The sequence below is a fragment of the Mustela lutreola genome, chromosome 4, assembly GCF_030435805.1.
Source record: "Mustela lutreola isolate mMusLut2 chromosome 4, mMusLut2.pri, whole genome shotgun sequence".
NCBI classification, from domain to species: domain Eukaryota; kingdom Metazoa; phylum Chordata; class Mammalia; order Carnivora; family Mustelidae; genus Mustela; species Mustela lutreola.
This window is the reverse complement of record NC_081293.1, coordinates 187,003,022-187,020,112: the sequence shown is the minus strand read 5'-3', so window position 1 is coordinate 187,020,112 and position 17,091 is coordinate 187,003,022. Positions and strand designations below refer to the sequence as shown.

General features: G+C 45.9%; 1 protein-coding gene across 4 annotated transcripts in view; it reads left to right on the top strand.

Moving 5' to 3' along the window:
* Positions 1-3,400: 3,400 nt before the first annotated feature.
* Positions 3,401-17,091, top strand: part of DGKI (diacylglycerol kinase iota) — a 436,523-nt gene continuing 422,832 nt past the window's right edge. For all 4 annotated transcript variants that reach the window (XM_059171955.1, XM_059171954.1, XM_059171956.1 and 1 more), the window contains exon 1: positions 3,401-3,825. In XM_059171955.1, coding sequence (XP_059027938.1) covers positions 3,434-3,825 — 392 coding nt within the window. In that variant the 5' untranslated portion in view covers positions 3,401-3,433. The remainder of the gene's footprint in view (positions 3,826-17,091) is intronic.

Here is a 17,091-nt window from a genome sequence, read left to right as displayed (position 1 = left end):
TTTGACAGAGAGAGAGATCATAAGTAGACAGAGAGGCAGGCAGAGAGAGAGAGGGAAGCAGGCTCCCCGCTGAGCAGAGAGCCCTATCTGATCTGGAGATCCTGAGATCATAACCTGAGCTGAAGGCAGAGGCTTAATCCACTGAGCCATGCAGGCACCCCTAGCAGCCCATCTTTGCTGATAAACTCTTTAAACATGCACATATACAGCTTATTGGTGGGGCTGGTTTTCCTGTTAGCCTGGAAGACATTCTGTCTCCTGTCAGTATTTATTGATTTAATTAGATAAAAACTCAAGCTTCTACTAGGACCATTCTACTCTGCCCGATTGTCACTGCTTTCTTATACATTTTCCCTGAAGTACTATACCTATAGCTATCCTCTTTTTTTCCGGTATAGTGTACTAAATACGCCGAATTCTGTTTTTCTTTTTTTTTTTTCTTTTTTAAACTTATTTTATTTAAATCCAATTAGCTAATATATACCGTACCATTAATTTCAAATGTAGAGTTCAGTAACTCTTTAGTTGTATATAAGTGCCCATTACACCCTGTGCCTTCCTCAATGGGTTACTTACCCATCCCCCCACCCATCTCTCCTCTAACAACCCTCAGTTTGCTTCCTAGAGTTAAGAGTCTTCTACAGTTTGCCTCCCTCTCTGATTTCGTCTTACTTTATTTTTCCCTCCTTTCCCCTATGATCCGGTTTTGTTTCTTAAATTCCGCTCTGTTTTTCTTTTTTAGTTAACATTTTTGAGATTCTTTATATTATTAAGTATCATTTTGCCTTATTCCTCTTAATGGCTACAGAGAATTCCATTGTTTGGATGAATAATAATTTAGGTAATTAGTCCTATCTTAACATTTAGGTTGTTTCAGTCTTAAATTCTTGGTGTACACCTATAAGAATATCAGAGGACAAATTCCTAGACGTGGAATTCCTAGGTTAATTAGGATGTATATTCCAAGTATTGATAGATCTTGACAAATTTCCCATCAAGGAGACTGTATCAGGCTACACCAATAATTTGGAAAAGTGTTGGTTTTCCTAATCCGTCATCAACACCATCTATTTTCAAACCGTTTATTCTAAAAAATGAGATCTTATTATGGTTTAAAATCGAATTTCTTTTAAAATGAGTGAATTTGAGCTTACGTTTGTTTTTACATTGAAAACCATTTGGTTTTCTTGTCTAAGTCAATAAACACTTAATGGCAGCCTACAACATGCATAATTGTTACTCTCATTACCAGAGATATGGTGATAAACAATATGTAGCCTCCACCAGACCTGTGGGAGAGACAGACCAAAGACCAACCGTTACATTGATCAAAGTTTTTAGTATAATGGTATAATGGGAACCTGTTGGAGGCACACCGATCACAGTCCAGAAGGAGGTCAATGGAGCTTCTAGCAGGAGGAGGCGTGTAAACTCAAATCTAATGGAGGTATACTGGTTAGCGAGGTGAACCCTGAGGTTGGGAAGAATATGGAAAAAGAGACAGCAGACTCATGTGTGCAGTGATGGAAGCAGAAAACATCTGGGACTTGTGCCTAGCCCAGTTCAGAGGGGCACTGTCAGAAGAGGAGGAAGGGGAAGGGGCAGGGCAGGCCCTTCCCCCACTAGTGCGGCCAGGGGTTGTTTGAACTTTGCCCTAATGACAGTATGACATCACTGGAAGATATTCAGATAGAGGATAACATAGCAGAAGTATCTTAGGGGTTGAGCTAGAAAATTGATAGGAGAAGTTATGGTGAGTAGTAAGGAGCCCATCCCATAATTCAGGGAAGGTGATATTTTCTCAGACTTAGTGATATACTAGATATTTGTAGAGCTCATTTAACATTACTATTGAAGCACCTAAATCTCCCAGTCCCCTTTAAGATGAGGTACACTGCACAGGGGTGAACCAACCACCTACAACCAGACAGCCTGGGTACGATTCTTAGTCCTGCCTGTTTCTGGTTGAATTAGTCTGAGCGATAGAGGAAATTGCTAATCTTGGAGGGGTGCTGTGAAGATGGAGAGAGAGGCGTGTGAAGTGTGAAGCACATCACTTGTCTTATAAAAATGAAGGCTTAATAACCACTAGTTCTTTTTATCATTTTTAGTATTACCTGCCCTCATTCCATTCTGGAAATGTCCCAACCTTTGGCTTATTACAATGTGCATATGGAGAGAATTACAGAATGTGGAATTCTGGAGAGGTTTGAGGTCTCTTGTTCAATCTCCTAATTCTAGTTATGAGAAAACAGAGCGGAAGAAATCAAACAATCCGTTTGTGGTTGCACAGCGTCGACCTGAAATTCCTCGCTGGTCTGGTTCTTTTATCACAGGTACATGTAGGTATATATTTTGGTTACTACACTTACCCTTAAGAATGGATCTTTTCCCTATTTGTTGACAGCAGCAGTTTCTTGGGTGGAAACTCCTAATTTGGAAAACAGTCAGGCTTACACACTTTGAGCGCATCATTCAAACCCCATAGAGCTGGATGACTAAATCTATAGAGACTGCAAGCTCGGGTTGTTTTTAGCAGTGGGGGCTGACGTGTTCCAAAGCCCCTCCCTGGGTGAGCTCCTCCTCTCCTGGCTCGACCAGGCACAAGCCCCCCGCGCTCCCATCCTCACGTTTACCTCCTGGATTCTCCCAGCCCTTTCGTTTCCCTGGGGCTCCTGAGATCCCATTCAATTGAATAAACAGCTGTTTAGGAAGAGCCTGCTACGTGTAAGGAAGGCTCTGGGCTGACTGGGGGATGCAGTGATGAAGAAGTCCCAGCCCTTGCCAGAGAGAAAGGAGGGAGGCGCTTCCTCTGTATCTTAAACTTGACCTCCCTCTCACCGCTTACTTTACCCTGCTCGGGAATTCTCTCCCGGGTTCGCGCCGAGCACGCTCCTACAGCCCCCAAAGGTTTCCCGCTTAGGGCGGCTTCTGCCTGGCTCCAGCTCCGCACTAGCAGCGAGCGGTGGTGGAGAGAATGCCGCCCCGGGCATCGGGCATCGGGCATCGGGCGTCAGGGCACTGGGACCACGGTGGGTGCTGCCGCTCAAGGGCTGACTGCCTGGGCAGGGCACCTCGCCCGTCCCGGTCCCAGCCTTCTCGTGTATTAACCGGGGCGCGGCACGCTTCCCTCCGAGTTTCCCTCCCGGGGCTCTCCTCTCCCGATGTCTGGGTCCGTGCCCAGCGCTCCGCGCCCGGGCGGCTCCTCGTCCCCTCCCTCTGTCCTCCCCTCCTGCAGCCCGACGCCTCAGGGCACAGTTCAGATTCAGCTCCGGCTCGTGCCCCCGATTTAGGAAAAGGCCAGGGGGGCTGGAGGGCGCGGGTTGGCAGAGGGGAGGCAGAGGGGGGCGGAGGGAGGTGGCCTCTGATTGGTCGGGGAGGGGGAGTGGAGGCACGGAGTTTCCCACAATGCCCCGGTGCGGTGCAGCCGCGGATGGATGCTGCGGGAAGGGGCTGCCATTTGCTGCCCCTGCCAGCGGCGCGCGGACCTGCTCGCTCTCCCGCAGCGGCGGCCGCCGCCCGCGCCGTCAGCCGGCCGGGCCTCTGCAGCGCCGCCGCCTCGGCTCCGTCCGCGGCCGCCGGAGCGGTCGCCATGAACCCCAGCTCCTCGGCGGGAGAGGAGAAGGGGGCGACGGGCGGCAGCAGCGGCGCCGGGAGCTGCTGCCTGGGCGCCGAGGGCGGCGCGGAGCCGCGGGGCGCGGGGGCAGCGGCGGCGGTGGGGGCCGCTGCCCTGGAAGAGCCCGCGGCCGCCGGCCCGAAGGAGAAGGACGAGGCGCTGGAGGAGAAGCTGAGGAACTTAACTTTCCGGAAGCAGGTCTCTTACAGGTAGGCGCGGGGGCCGGGGCGGCGGGGACACAGGTGCCGCCGCGGGGCTGAGACCCGCTCTCGTCCCTCGCAGAGGCGCTTCCCCGGAGTTGGGGGCACCTGGCGCGCTCGCTCTCGCGCGCGCTCTCCTTCTCTCTCTTCCTCTCTCCCCCTTGTGGGGACATGTATTTTCTTCTCAGCCCGGCGTTCTGGGCTGGAGGGAAGCGAGGTGCGCCCGGCTTCCCTGTGGCTCAGGACCGAAGACTGGGTCCCTGAGGTCAGAACAGCACCAACAGATGCGTGTGTGCGCCGGAGGGGGGGCTGCCGACACAGATGCAGACGCCTAGTGTTCTTGAGAGAAGTCTTCAAAGTTGTCCCTACGCCGGTGTCATCTGTAACCACTCCCCCTACCTTCTAGATTTCCGGGGATGAACCTTGGGCACTAACTCGATAGTGGAGCTCGCCCTCCGGGCAGGAGAGAACAGCGCTGTACTGAAGAGAAATCCTTAGGGAAGTCGGCCCTGCCCCGAAATCTCCCATGAAGGAAGGGTCGCTGGGGATCTAAGTCTGTAGACACCCAGCTGGTTAGGGGGTTACCCGCACACGTGCTCTCTCCCCCTCCCCGGGGTGTGCCCAGCGGGAGGGGGTGGGGACCCACTGGCAAGCCAGGGGTGAGGGCGAGCGTGGGACCACGCTCGTCCCTGAGGACGGATGCATTTGTGAGACAAGGACAGTGGAGGATAAATGGCCACCAAATTAGGATAAAAGATTACCCCACATCGCTCAGGATCTAAAAATGAGGAGTGAGGATTTGGTAGGTTCTCGTGCTGTGCCTCGCCACCCCCAGCCCCAGGCAAGAATAACGATTTTGAGAGATTTGGAGAGTTTCTGCTTTGTTAGTTTTAAAGTCAAGATCCTGCATAAGCAGAGAATTACAAAATTTGCACTTGCTAGGGCAAGACATTATTGTGACCCTACTCCCTTGAGCCAGCAGTCCTTTCCAGAAACCCATATAAAGTATTAAGCCTGCCACACCATGTGCTGTTATGTAAGCAAAAGCAGATGACAGAGGTGTGTGGGCTTGTGAGGGTGTGTGTGTGTGTGTTTATGGGGGCATGTGTGTGAATCACTGGGATCCCCGTAGGCATTGCCTGGACAGGAGGCCCCAGACACTGGGGCATGGGCTCTGTGTCTGTGTTGGTTGGCTTCTGATGACTCGGAAGAGGTCTTGCTGGTGAGGCTGTTGCTCCCGCATCCCTCTCGTGCATTTTGTTCGCTGTGCGTTGAGGGAGTTTCCCACTTGACTTGCTCTTTTAGTTACTCACATAGATGAGGATCAAATGAATCTTTCTCTTTATATTTTTTGGTTTCTAAAAATAGATAGGTGCTGGAGAGTGGGGTAGCTCTAGGGAGGTATGCTAGGACACAGGCAGTTCTACTTCCTGGTAATGACGGCCTGCCTGGCCCTTAGGGAATCAGGGACTACATTCAGCCTAATTTAGGAACCCTGAGTTGGAAGGGGTTGATTACATTAAGCCCATTGTGGGTCTGGGCTCCTGTGCTGAGAAATTCTCCCGAGTTCCTGGTATTCATCAGACTCCTCCCTGTTCCAGGTAGGGCTGCAAAGCCCCCGTTTGCAAGGGAAATCATTTCAGCTTGCCTCTTGGCAGGGGTCATCCTCTGAGCCTCTCTCTTGGACCTGGGTACTGTGTGAGTGGGACACGGCTTCCTGGATTGCATGCTCACACCTGCATGTGTCAGTGCGTGCACCCACAAGCGTAGGGCAAAGCATTTTTTTAATAAAATAAAAACAACAATACTGCATTTGCCTTCCAATCCATAGAGGAGGATCCCACTTTGTGAACATTCCCCTTTACCATCTCTAATTGAGGGAACCACCTGTATCAGTCACCTCAGGTGGGTCGTTAAAAATGCCTGCCACCCCAGGCTCACAAAGTCAGTCTGTGCGTGGGAATTTCTAACATCCTCCTCAGGCACTGCTTAAGTACATTGCTTTCTGAGGACTGCTGCCCTGTTTTCCCCCAAAGGCTAAACAATTGATCTTTGGGCTCTCGAAGAGTGCCCAGCCAAACAAGGCCAGGTTGTCACAACATCAGAGCAAAGAGAGTGGAAAGACAGGTGAATTCATCTGGCCCATGTTTGTCCTGGGTAACCGGCAGAGTGTCTCCATATTTATTACTCTTATTATTATTTTGTTTCGAGGCATGGTGAATGGCCGCCCTACTCACCATGGCCGCCATTCCTGCCGGGTTCAGGGGGAGCTGGGCCTTGATCATCTTGCTAGTGGGTTAAGAAGTGGTCTGGGAGGAAAGTGCAGTTCTGGCTGGAGTGGGGCATGGGCTCCGCAGGGAGGACCCCACCGTGTCAGTCCCGGGGGGCACCCGAGGACAGTGCCTGGTGGGAGTTCGTGGAAGGAGGTTGGCAATACCTCACAGGATGGAGCCTGAGTGAAGGGGTTCGCCAGGCGAAGGTAGTATGGCTGCTTGTGTAAGGGGGGTCATTTGAGGTGGGGAAATAGGAGAGGTGCGGGAGGTAAAAAATATCTTTTGAAGAACATGGGTATTTGCAGAGTGACACTTGACAGGAAAGAAGAAGGGGGCTTGGGGAGAGGGTGTGCGTGTGCGTGTGTGTAGGGGGTCTCATCTGCTCCTTCTGTTGCTAAGGAACATATAAGCTAGATTTTAAAAATAAATGAGGAGTGGGTGGGCATATGCAGTGACTCCTGTCTTTTTAGGAACTGGAGCCCTTTACAAAAAGCCTTTAAATAACCATTTCTGGAGGCAGATTATTCATTTTGCTTGACTTTTACTTTGTTAAGTAAAATAAACTCCTTTATATACCCCTAGATTTCCCCTCATTATCTTTTCTTTCTTGGCTTTTTTGGGGGGAACCATTTTCCCATGAGGAATTTTCCTTTATGTCAGAGTCTGCTCCCCTAGAGCAAATAGTCTCTGTAGACTGTAAAGCTAAAGGTTTTAGAAGGCAGTGCAAGTGAGCTGGTACTTTTCTCTTAAAATTACTACTTCCTTTTTCTTTGCAAATTATGGTGCTGCAACAGGATACGTATGTGCCAACGACTATATAATGTGTAGGAACTGGTTTTTGTTTTTTTTTTTTAACTGCTGTAAGAATTCCCATTTAAGTTAGTAAAAAAAAAAAAAAAAAAAAAAAAGAAGAAGAAGAAGAAGAAGAAGAAGTCTCTCAGAAATACACAGGGGAGGGGAAGGAGTGGGTAGCTGGTGTTTATTGTCTTCCATGCGCCAGGCCCTGCAACAATGATTATTGAATATGCCATCCTATTTACTTGTCTTGATAGTCCTATGGTGTGAGTGTGGTTATTTCTATTTTATAGACAATTAACTTGAGGAATCTAGCTGGGGTGGGAGGTGGAGTGGAAACCCAGATCTGACTCTGAAGTGTTCTCTCTTTAGACTACATTCTGCTTCCTTCAACATTCATTTCAGGTTCAGAGTCTTTCCACACGTGTGTGTTTATGTGTATGTGTGTGTGCAGTGTGAGCGGCCCTTTCGCCTCCTATGCCTCAGGTCATTATATATTATCTCTTACACTTGTTGGGTCGTATCCTTTGGCTATATAGTTTTCAGGAATCCCTCTGCTATTTCAGAAAAGGAATATAAATCCATGATCACCAAAACATGTATTGGTTTTGCTTCTGAGCACAGAACCACCGACATGACACCTGCCATCACTATGAAGATACCCATGTTAGAGTTTTAGATGTCTTTGAATAAAAATTACACAGATGTAGTGTAGGTGAACCTAGATCCAGTGAAGAACCCGCCTGTGTGTACCTCCTTGAGCCTCCCCAAATAAATGATGGGGCGTGATTTCACTGGTAAGAAGGCCTCGACAACTACCGTTACTTCTACGATGTTGATGGTAGGCTTCAGTTTCTCTGCTTATACACCAGAATGGTACTGCCCAACCTTCCTTACAGGGAGATTTTGGAATGAGATAGAAGGAGCCAGCAGGAAGGATTAAAGTCCTTAGGCTAGACAACTTGGTAAAAAAAAAAAAAAAAAAAAAAAAAAGATTTATTATTCTTTATAAGTTGATGATAAGAACGTAGTATTTCCATTTTTGTTTTGTCCTGCAAAGCAAGATTATGTGATTATAAGAAAGACCAGTGGGATGTAGAAAGCCAAATAGGACGGCAGGCGCACTGTTTCTCCTCGCACGAGAATCCACTGTGTGTGGTGGAAGTTTTCTTCTCCTGGGTATCAGTGTACGGCATCCTCCTTTGTAAAGCAGTTTTATTTATTTTATGTTTTATACATCTGTTCACTATTTAGAGCCTTCGGGATCAGATGAAAACTTTGGTTCTAAGATAATGTTTTCTTCCTCAGTAATTACTTAGGACTTGGCTAAGTGTAGACTTCCTCAATCAGGACACCAGCTGGGCAAGACTGCACTTGAACCAACGTCCAGAGTTCTTAATCTGCTCTAGTTGATCTTTCAGAGCCTTGGGTTCTATCGTGGGAGAGTGACAGCATTGGACCCTGAGGTACCAGGGAGAGGAGAACGTGAAAGGAGTTTTGCTGGTATTCATTTCTGCTGTGGCAACAACAGCAGTGCCTCATAGGGTCAAATTAAATGAGAGCAGAGCTAGCTCTTTGGAGCTACTTTCACTACTAGGAGAAAGCGAGGGCTCCCAGTGAGGGTCCAGGCTGGCTGCACCTTCCCTGTCTGACAGGGCTGGGCTCTGGATATGCATCCTTTCGGCAACCTGAGTTGTTCCTGGAGTGGTCTCAGAGGCATTCACTGTGTGAAACTGGAAGCATCTGGAAGGACCTTTGCTTAGATGTTGACTTGACATTTACTTTCTTACTTGGGTTTATGTTGATAACGCTGATCCTAATTACTTTCTCTGAGACCTTATAATTTTAGTTTTAGGCTAGTAGTGACACCAAATCAAAGGTGGATAACTGAGGGATGAAGGTAAAGAGAGAAACAAAGCCTGAGCTGCAGGTTTCTTTCTTCCTTTTCTTTGAATTTTAATTTGCATGAAATAACTATAAAAATGGACTAATTTCACATTGTTTGAACTGGCTGGAGCTATTTGAACTGTTGGAATTGTTTGAACTGGTCGGAATGTTACGCCTATTGCAAGGCGTAACAAACCAATGCAATGTAGAGGAAGATTAAAGAAATTAAAATGCTGAGTTATGTCTGCTTGCACTTAATGCCTCCCTAATTCCTCTCTGGCTTGTTCACCAGGCAAACTGCTCCGAGGAGTAAGCTCCAGAGTGTCCCCTTTCTGTGATAGGTGTAGGGTCTTCCCACGTGCTCACATGGCACTTTCAAAAAGCTATGTTCAGACTTATAATTTTATTATAAGTTGTAACTTATAATGTTCAGACTTATAATTTTCTGGTGTGGGAATTAGACTAGGATTTGAAACCGGCACCTTCTAGCTGGTCTTGGGCATGTTAGATAAGCCCTTTCAGGCTCGGCATGTTCATCTCTGAAATGGGCTAGTCCTAATACCTACCTTCGAGGTTTGTGATGAGAATTGTACCAGTTACCCTATGCAAAGGACTTCGCAGGGTGCCTTGCATAGAGTTAACTTTCCCCATTATTATTATTCCCTGTTAGGTGGTTCGCTCCTCTGAAGATGCAAATTACACCTTACCATTTGAATCTCTGAATCCTGTTCTTATTACTCAGTAGGTGTTGGATAAATATTTATTGGATGAAGGAATTTAATTGCCTTCTTTAAATAAACTACTACTCTTACCATTTTCCCTGTCCATCTCAGTTGTGATTTTTCCTTTCCACTAAAAGGTTTGCCTTTTTCTCGCTTACACTTTGTCCAACAGCCCAGCACTGTGTTTCTGTTTACAGCTTCCTGCGTGAGTACCTGCATCAGCTGCGTAGCCAGCTGTTGGAGGCTGGAGAGGGGTGGCAGAACTCTTCCTTAACCAGCTATTTGCAGCTTGTCAAAGAAAAGGCCTTAATTTGCCTTCTGAGTAGCACTAATTAGCTCTCTGGCTCTCTTTCTGCTTGTCTCATCCCCTTCCAAGGGGGCATCATTGATTTCCTCCTCGGGGAGTTTTTCTGTGGACTTCTTCTGTGGTTAGAACTCAGAACAGCAGAGATGGCTACACCCCCACCCCCCACCTCCACCCCTGCCAGTTTCTGGAATCTGTCCTGACTGCTCTCTTGGCCAGCCCCAGGTGGTGACTTCAGCAGACTCCCTGCTGTGTTACCTCACTCCGTCCTTGTAGTTCACCTGAGTGACTTTGGTGCAAAAGTTATTTTAGGAAGAATTCCTTTGTCAACTTAGTGACTCTTAACTTTGGTTTTGTTTTTCACTCAACTCAATAACAAATCCTTCCCAAAAGTGCCAGCTGTTTTTTATTCATGTATGTTTAGAGCATTTGAAGGCTGGCTGGTGAGGGTCCTGACCCCCACAGTGTTCAAAGGGAGGGAGCATGAGCACTGCCGTGGTCTTTCAGAGAAAGCCCAGTCGTCAGGTGTGTGTACACTGGCTGAGGAAGGGGGCTGTGCTTGGGTAGAGGTGGGAAAAAGGGCCTTCGGGGATGAATTTTCACCGTCTTTCCTTCCAGCCCTGAGGCTTTGTGAGTCTTTGAAAGGGAGGAAATGCTGTTTCTTAAAGGCAACAGCTTTCTGACAGGGACTTCTGTGGTCCTTAACCTCCCTGCGTTTTGCGTAAGTGGAGATTTGCTGTTACATTTTCAGATTCAGAAATAATGCTCCAGGGGCGCCTGGGTGGCTCAGTGGGTTAAGCATCTGCCTTCAGCTCAGGTCATGATCCCAGGGTCCTGGGATTGAGCCCCACATTGGGCTCTCTGCTCAGCAGGGACCCTGCTCCCCACCGCCCCACCCCACCCCCCACCTGCCTCTCTGCCTACTTGTGATCTCTGTCTGTCAAATAAATAATAAAATTTTAAAAATCTGTAAAAAAAAAAAAAAAGAAGAAGAAAAAAACCTTAAAAAAATAGAAAAAGAAATAATGCTTCAATAAGAACCAATTCTGATTTAAGCTATAACATTAATGGTCTGACTTGCTGGATGGAGTGGGGATACAATCAAAGCTTAAAACAGTAATAATTAAACCTTAATCAAATCTCATTGTCCTTACTCTTCAATGTCATGAGAGACAGATAGCATTGTAACAGCCCTGACTAGAGTGCTCCCACAGGGGTTCAGTTCTCAGCCTATTTCTGTCTGCTGTGTGACCTCAGGCAAGTTGCTTAATCTCTCTGTGTCTTACTTTCTTCATCTATAAACTGGTAGTGTAGGAGTACTTCAGCTTGTGGGATTATTGAAAGATTGATACTCAAATTGTTGCCTGTCACAAAGAAAGCCATAAGTGTTTGTTAGAAGGGTGTCTTTCATACTCAAGTCCAATTAAGGGGATTTGTTTTTTATTCAAAATGTCAAACATTAGTCAAATGTCAGTAGCTAGCAAGGAAATTATTCAGATAATATGAAAATAAGATAGCTTTAGACTTAGGAAATTTAGTTTACAGGTTTTGGCATTCACCAAGGTATAGACTATGCACTTTGCCTTTCATAATTTATTAAAAATGAGTTAACTCTTACCAGAGAGTGTGAAGGGGATCGAGCTGCCTGGGAGTGCTGTGGAAATTGGAGTAGGTAGGAAGCCAAGGTTAGAGAAGATGGGCATGGCGAGTGTGCAGAGCCACAGTGCTCCCTGCCCCCAACCAAACTGGTCATTTGGGAGCAGGAAGCCAGACCTAGAGGATTGGGTAACAGGGGTCCAAGAGCTTCAGATGTCAGGAATAGATAAGTAGATCAAGACAGAGGTCCTAGAAATAGAGTTGTCACCAAGGACCACAGGACAGGGGTTATTCCTCTCCTGGCCTGGGTCAGTGATGTCTGCTCTGTGTGTCCAGACAATGGCTGACTGCCCTGTTCTGGCAATCAGAGAAAAAGCTTCCCAGATGCTACCTGCCTGGATTATTTCAGAAATGGAAGGATCAGCCTTCTGGGATGTTCTGTCCATTTTCTCAACGAGGCCAAACAACAGAATTGACTTTTTAAAATTGTAGGTGATTATTAAATATTTGTTGAACAAATAGAACTGGTTTAGGACTGTGGAATAAGTACTAAGGAAGTTAATTCTTTTTTTTTTTTTTTTTCCTACAAAAGGCAAAGGAAAGGTGGTTTGGTTGCTTTTGTATATCATGTAGGTTTTCAGGAAATAGCCAGAAAATAGACTCCTTGGAAAGTCCAAGGTACATTTTTAAAATGTGCCATTCCTTTGTAAATCAGAAAGATGTCAAAAATACTATGGAAAAATACATTTTTGTTTTAAAAACACTTGAAAGCAATTTGTTTAAATATGAAAGGGGGCTTTATATAAGCTTATGCGGAAGCAGTTGGAAAGGGTTCCACATGTCACTTTTGAGACAAACTTCTGGAGCATTCTTCAAACTGAAAGGACTGTGTTCTCATCCTTGTCCTAATGTATGTAACTGGGTTTGAGGCAATCTCTCTCTGAGACAGAGAGCATTCCCTGTAGGGGTTTTTGAGAAAAGAGCCTGATTTAAAACAGTTTCTTCCTTTTAAATCGGCCCCCTCTCCATGCAAAGTCTAAGCTATAGCATATTTTTGTCTCTCTCCAATTGAAGCACTGTCCTCAGCATCTGAAGTTAGACAGGAAGTGGAAAAACCTTGAAACCCCGAAGCCTCAGAGTGTGATCTTCCCTGGCAGAGTGAATACCCCTGGGACCGCTGAGTTTTCCTGCTCTGCCCTGCCTTTGCTCACATTGGCCACGAACCAGGAGATGCCACTTGTTCCTGTCCTTCCCAGTGGCCTCGGACAGACCATTCCCCAAGGCAGCAAAGACAGGGCACCAGCTTGTGAAGTTTTTGTGCAGAGCAGCTAAGAGAAGAAACAAGTTCTTCTTAGGGTTCAGACTTAGACTGCAAGTGTTAATTTACTTAACTACCTACTTGTGACTATTAGCCGATATAAGGTCCTGATTTTTATTAAGTGTTTACTCTGTGCCAAGAGCTGTTAAATATTTTATAGCTAGTATTTCATTGACGCCTCATTGAAGTTGGAACTATTATTGCTTCCATTTTACAGATAAGTGTATTGAGGCTTCGAGGTTAAGCAAGTGGCCTGGGTTCAGAAAGCTAGTGATGAAAGCTAATGGCAGAGTTCATATCCATTCCCCTGTTTGCCTATCGCTTTCCTAATGCAACTTTTCACACTGGTTTTTCTTTTACCCTTTCCCACTGCCTGTGTGCCAACAGCCCTATTTTCACTATCTGATGGTTTATTAGACTCACATCTCCCAAGAGGGGAGACCCATGGGTCCATCACTTTGGTGGGTCCAGCTAGTCCTGACCCAGGACACAGAGACAGGTTGACTGGCCAACAGAGCAAGAATTCTTTCCTGTCCAAGGGCGCACTCAGCTCTGTGAAGAGCTCTATGGCACTGGCAACTGTAGGCGGCTGAGATCGAGCTTTCCAAGGGGGCTCTTTCTACAACTCTGAATTTTCCATTGCCTGAGATGGGGGAATAAATCCAGGTTCCTGGGGCGGGGAAGTGATTTGCAGGGATTATAGCCAAGAACATCTTCCCTATTTCAGATTCTACTTCCAGTACAAGACCTTGTGATTTTGGGGAAGGAAAGTGGAATTTGAGGGGTGTGGTTAACTCTGCAACGGGTTGGGGGTCCAGTGAAGAAGCAAGGACTGATTTATGTGTACCATTTGTGATTGAAATGGCACAATAAGCACCACTGGACTTTGTAACAAATAAGTATTCTTAGGAGACTTGAGTCTGTAGGGCCTGGTTAGACTGTGTTAACTGGAGGGCCTGGTTAGACTGTGAGCGCTTGCAGGATAAGTTTATTCAGAACAACACCCTTCAGAATCCAGAAGTATTTGCATGTGTGCTGTTATACTCACCTAGAAAGTTCCAAAGGATGATTTTTAAAAACCTGAGTCATTCTTTCCCGTTTGAAGAAAACCTTCAGAATTTCTTAGCAAAATAAATCTCTAGTTCAAAAATAAATGACAAAGCTATTTAAAGATTAAAACAGAAGCTTTCTATGAGCCAGTGTGGAATTATAACAAAATCTAAGGGATTTTCTTTTTTTTTAAAGACAGATTTCTGGAGATTTCTTACACTGTTAATACTGACTAAATTTCAGTACTTATAATAAAAATGCGTGTGGCGCTTTTCGGGCTTTACCATTTATAAACTGCTTTCATGTACTTGATCTAATTTTACTCTCAGAAGAGTCTTGGGCAACAGGTGGAGTAGGTACTGCTTTTCTAGCCATTGTACATTTCAGGAAACAGTCACGACCTCTAAGGGAGTATCCAAAGCCACGGGCCAGTCAGGGGTCCTGCCCATCTTAGGCTGGCTTTTGGATGTTAAGTCTCATGTTCTTTTCACTTTGGGGCCCTGCTTCCGTGCACCGCTCCCCGGGAAGGTTGATAGCAACCTCTCTCTTTTGTGAATTTTATTTACTTGCACTTATCTCCGTTGTTGATCACAGGGACAAAGTTGGAATCAGTCAGTGGCTGGCATTTCAAATCCATATCACATCGACAAGGAGGATGACCTCGTTGTCAACCTCACTTACTCTTTCTGTAGATTCAAAAACGAGAAGCCACCCGCGGGATGGTTTATGTTTAACGCTCCTTCTCCTGGGGGAAAAAAAAGAGAAATATTCAGGCTCTTCCTCTGCCTTAGTTGCTAAGCAGCAGCCATTTCATTGTAAAGGCGATTTGGTTCAAGAAATGACATAGGTGTTCCAAGAAGAGCATTTCATTTTTACAGCAACCTCATTTCATGTCTCCATATAGTGTGTGCTTCGGTGGCTCAGGGATTTCAGGGGGAGAAGTGGGCACCTCGACACATTTGTGGAGTATGTGGAGAAAATTCCATCTAGCTGATCCCCTAATAACCAAACTCCCGTGATCTGTGACCACGGTTGCGCAGCACCTACAAGCTCCTTGCACTTTGAAGGATTTGGAAGTGTCTCCAGAAAACACGACTGCCAAACAGGTATGCTTTGGAGGCCGTGTTAGACACCGCCATGGAATGTTCTGGATAGTTTAGAATTTGAAGTTTTTGGAGTACCTTGGCCTAGAGTAGAATTTGGTTGCAGCGAGGAGTTGGATCATGGGCACGATTTCATTGTATTGGGATTTTGCTGGCAGGTGAAGGCTTTTAAAAATGAAGATAAAAGAAAATACTGTACATGGCTCACGCAAGTCTTGGTGTTTAGTTTAATCAAGAAGCATATGAGTAGAGAGGAAGGCATGTATCTAAGACATGGGTGTGTGTGATTCTTCCATGTGTGTGTAGAAGAGGAGATTGTCAAATTTCAGAGCTGTGAGGTGATGCATTTTTTTCAGGTTGCACTGTCATTAATTTTGAAGTCTGCGTGATCCATGTGGGCAAGCCCATGGCCCTGCTTTTCCAGGCATTTCTGCCATCTTTGCTCTAGCTTTATATAAATCGTTGTGAAATTTATGCGTATCCAGACAAATGTATTTTCTTAAGCGAACTGCTTTATGGGAACTGTGAAGGGAGCAAACTTTGTTGTTTTCTAGGAGCGCGCTGCACACCACAACTTCCCCAGTCCGCTCCCCAGGCCATTTGAGAGAGAACACCTCTTTCCGGGAGCAGATGGGATGCTTGGAAGCTGGTCTTTAACTTCCAGTAAATTGCCCTCCCATTTATGGCAAAGTACCTCTTCCAGGAACTAGAAGTAATGTTCAGAAGAAATAATACATGGATGAACCCACAAATGGCGAACAGTTATTCCCACTGTGGTGTGGGTTCATTAGCAGAGTTGTTTTTAGCATCTCCCCGGCAATTAGTGCTTCTCATCTACTTCATTGTGCACTTTTTACAATTACTTAAAACGGCTTTAGGGAAGCAGTTCTGGTGTTATAGGAAACCGTTATCTAAATGGGGAAGTCGAGTCAAGAGATCTGGAAAGGAGAGGACTGGAATCATTGACTTCTCTCTAGGCATGAAGACACAGAGATGTCAGAGGCTCCGTGTCTTTCAGAAAAAGCACCTTTGAGGTGCTCAATGGTGTGTTCTCAGCCATATTAATAGTGATATTACCAATTACCAACAATAACATTTTTTCAAGTCTCATTATATGTGCTGGGAGCTGTGCTAAATGATTGACATACTTTATTCCAGTTAATTCTTGCAATGATTTTATGAGGTGGGTGCTGTTACTATTTCCAGTTTTACAGAAGAGGTAACTGAGGCACAGGGTATGGAAGTAAGGAAGCAGCTTCTTAGCACTTCACAGCTAGCAAGCAATGGAGCCAGGATTTGAACATCAGGAGAATTCCTTGGCCGGCACACTTGAACATTGCCCTGTGCTGTATCCCAGTATAAATGTATAGATATACCTCGTTTTCCTCTTGGGAATCCCCTCACTCCTGTCGTGTGCAGTCTTGTGGGATTTTTACATCTAGGTACTTGGCTCTGCACCATGGCAGTCAATGGGGTCTTTGCAAGCGGTCATGGCTAGCCTCCTCTTACCGCACTGATACTATCTTAGGACATATGACCTGAGTCTGGACATTCAGACTTTTTTGGATTTGACCTCTTAAAAGCTCTCAAAGGGAGTGCCAGTTTGTTTATATCCATTAGCAGTGCCCTGAGGACCGTTCCTGCTGCCCTCGCTGCTGTGTATTCCAAGCCTGGATCCCCCAGCCTTTTGATTACTCATAAACAATCCAACATCTTCCCAATGAACTTCCTTTTTGTTTAAGTTGAAAAAAGCAAAACAACAACAAAACCCCAAACCTTCCCGCCCCCAACTGATAACGTGTCATTGGCAAATGGTCCATCAGCAGAGACTGGTGACCATCTTCCCCGTCAGGAGTTCTTGGCTACATTAGGGAACGTGATGATAAGCTATGCTTAGTTCTGATTGTCGTAAAGATTTTGTTATAGGGAAAATAAGGTATTACCATTTAGTGAACCTTTAACATCACTTAGGTACTTTGTGCTTCCTATTTTGTTCTCTTATTTAATTATCACAAATTGTCTGAATTAGTTTTATCTATTTTACAAATGAGGACACTGACTCTCAAAGGAAAGTAATCTGCTTCCAGTCAAAGAGGTCTTAGTTGACCGGATGAGGATTCAGACTCCGTTCTAAGTCACCCAAGGCTTAACAAATTTCCCCATGATGCCATGTTGCCTCCATGTTGAGGCCAAACCCGACTCCTTTATTTTTTGCCTACTGGTATTA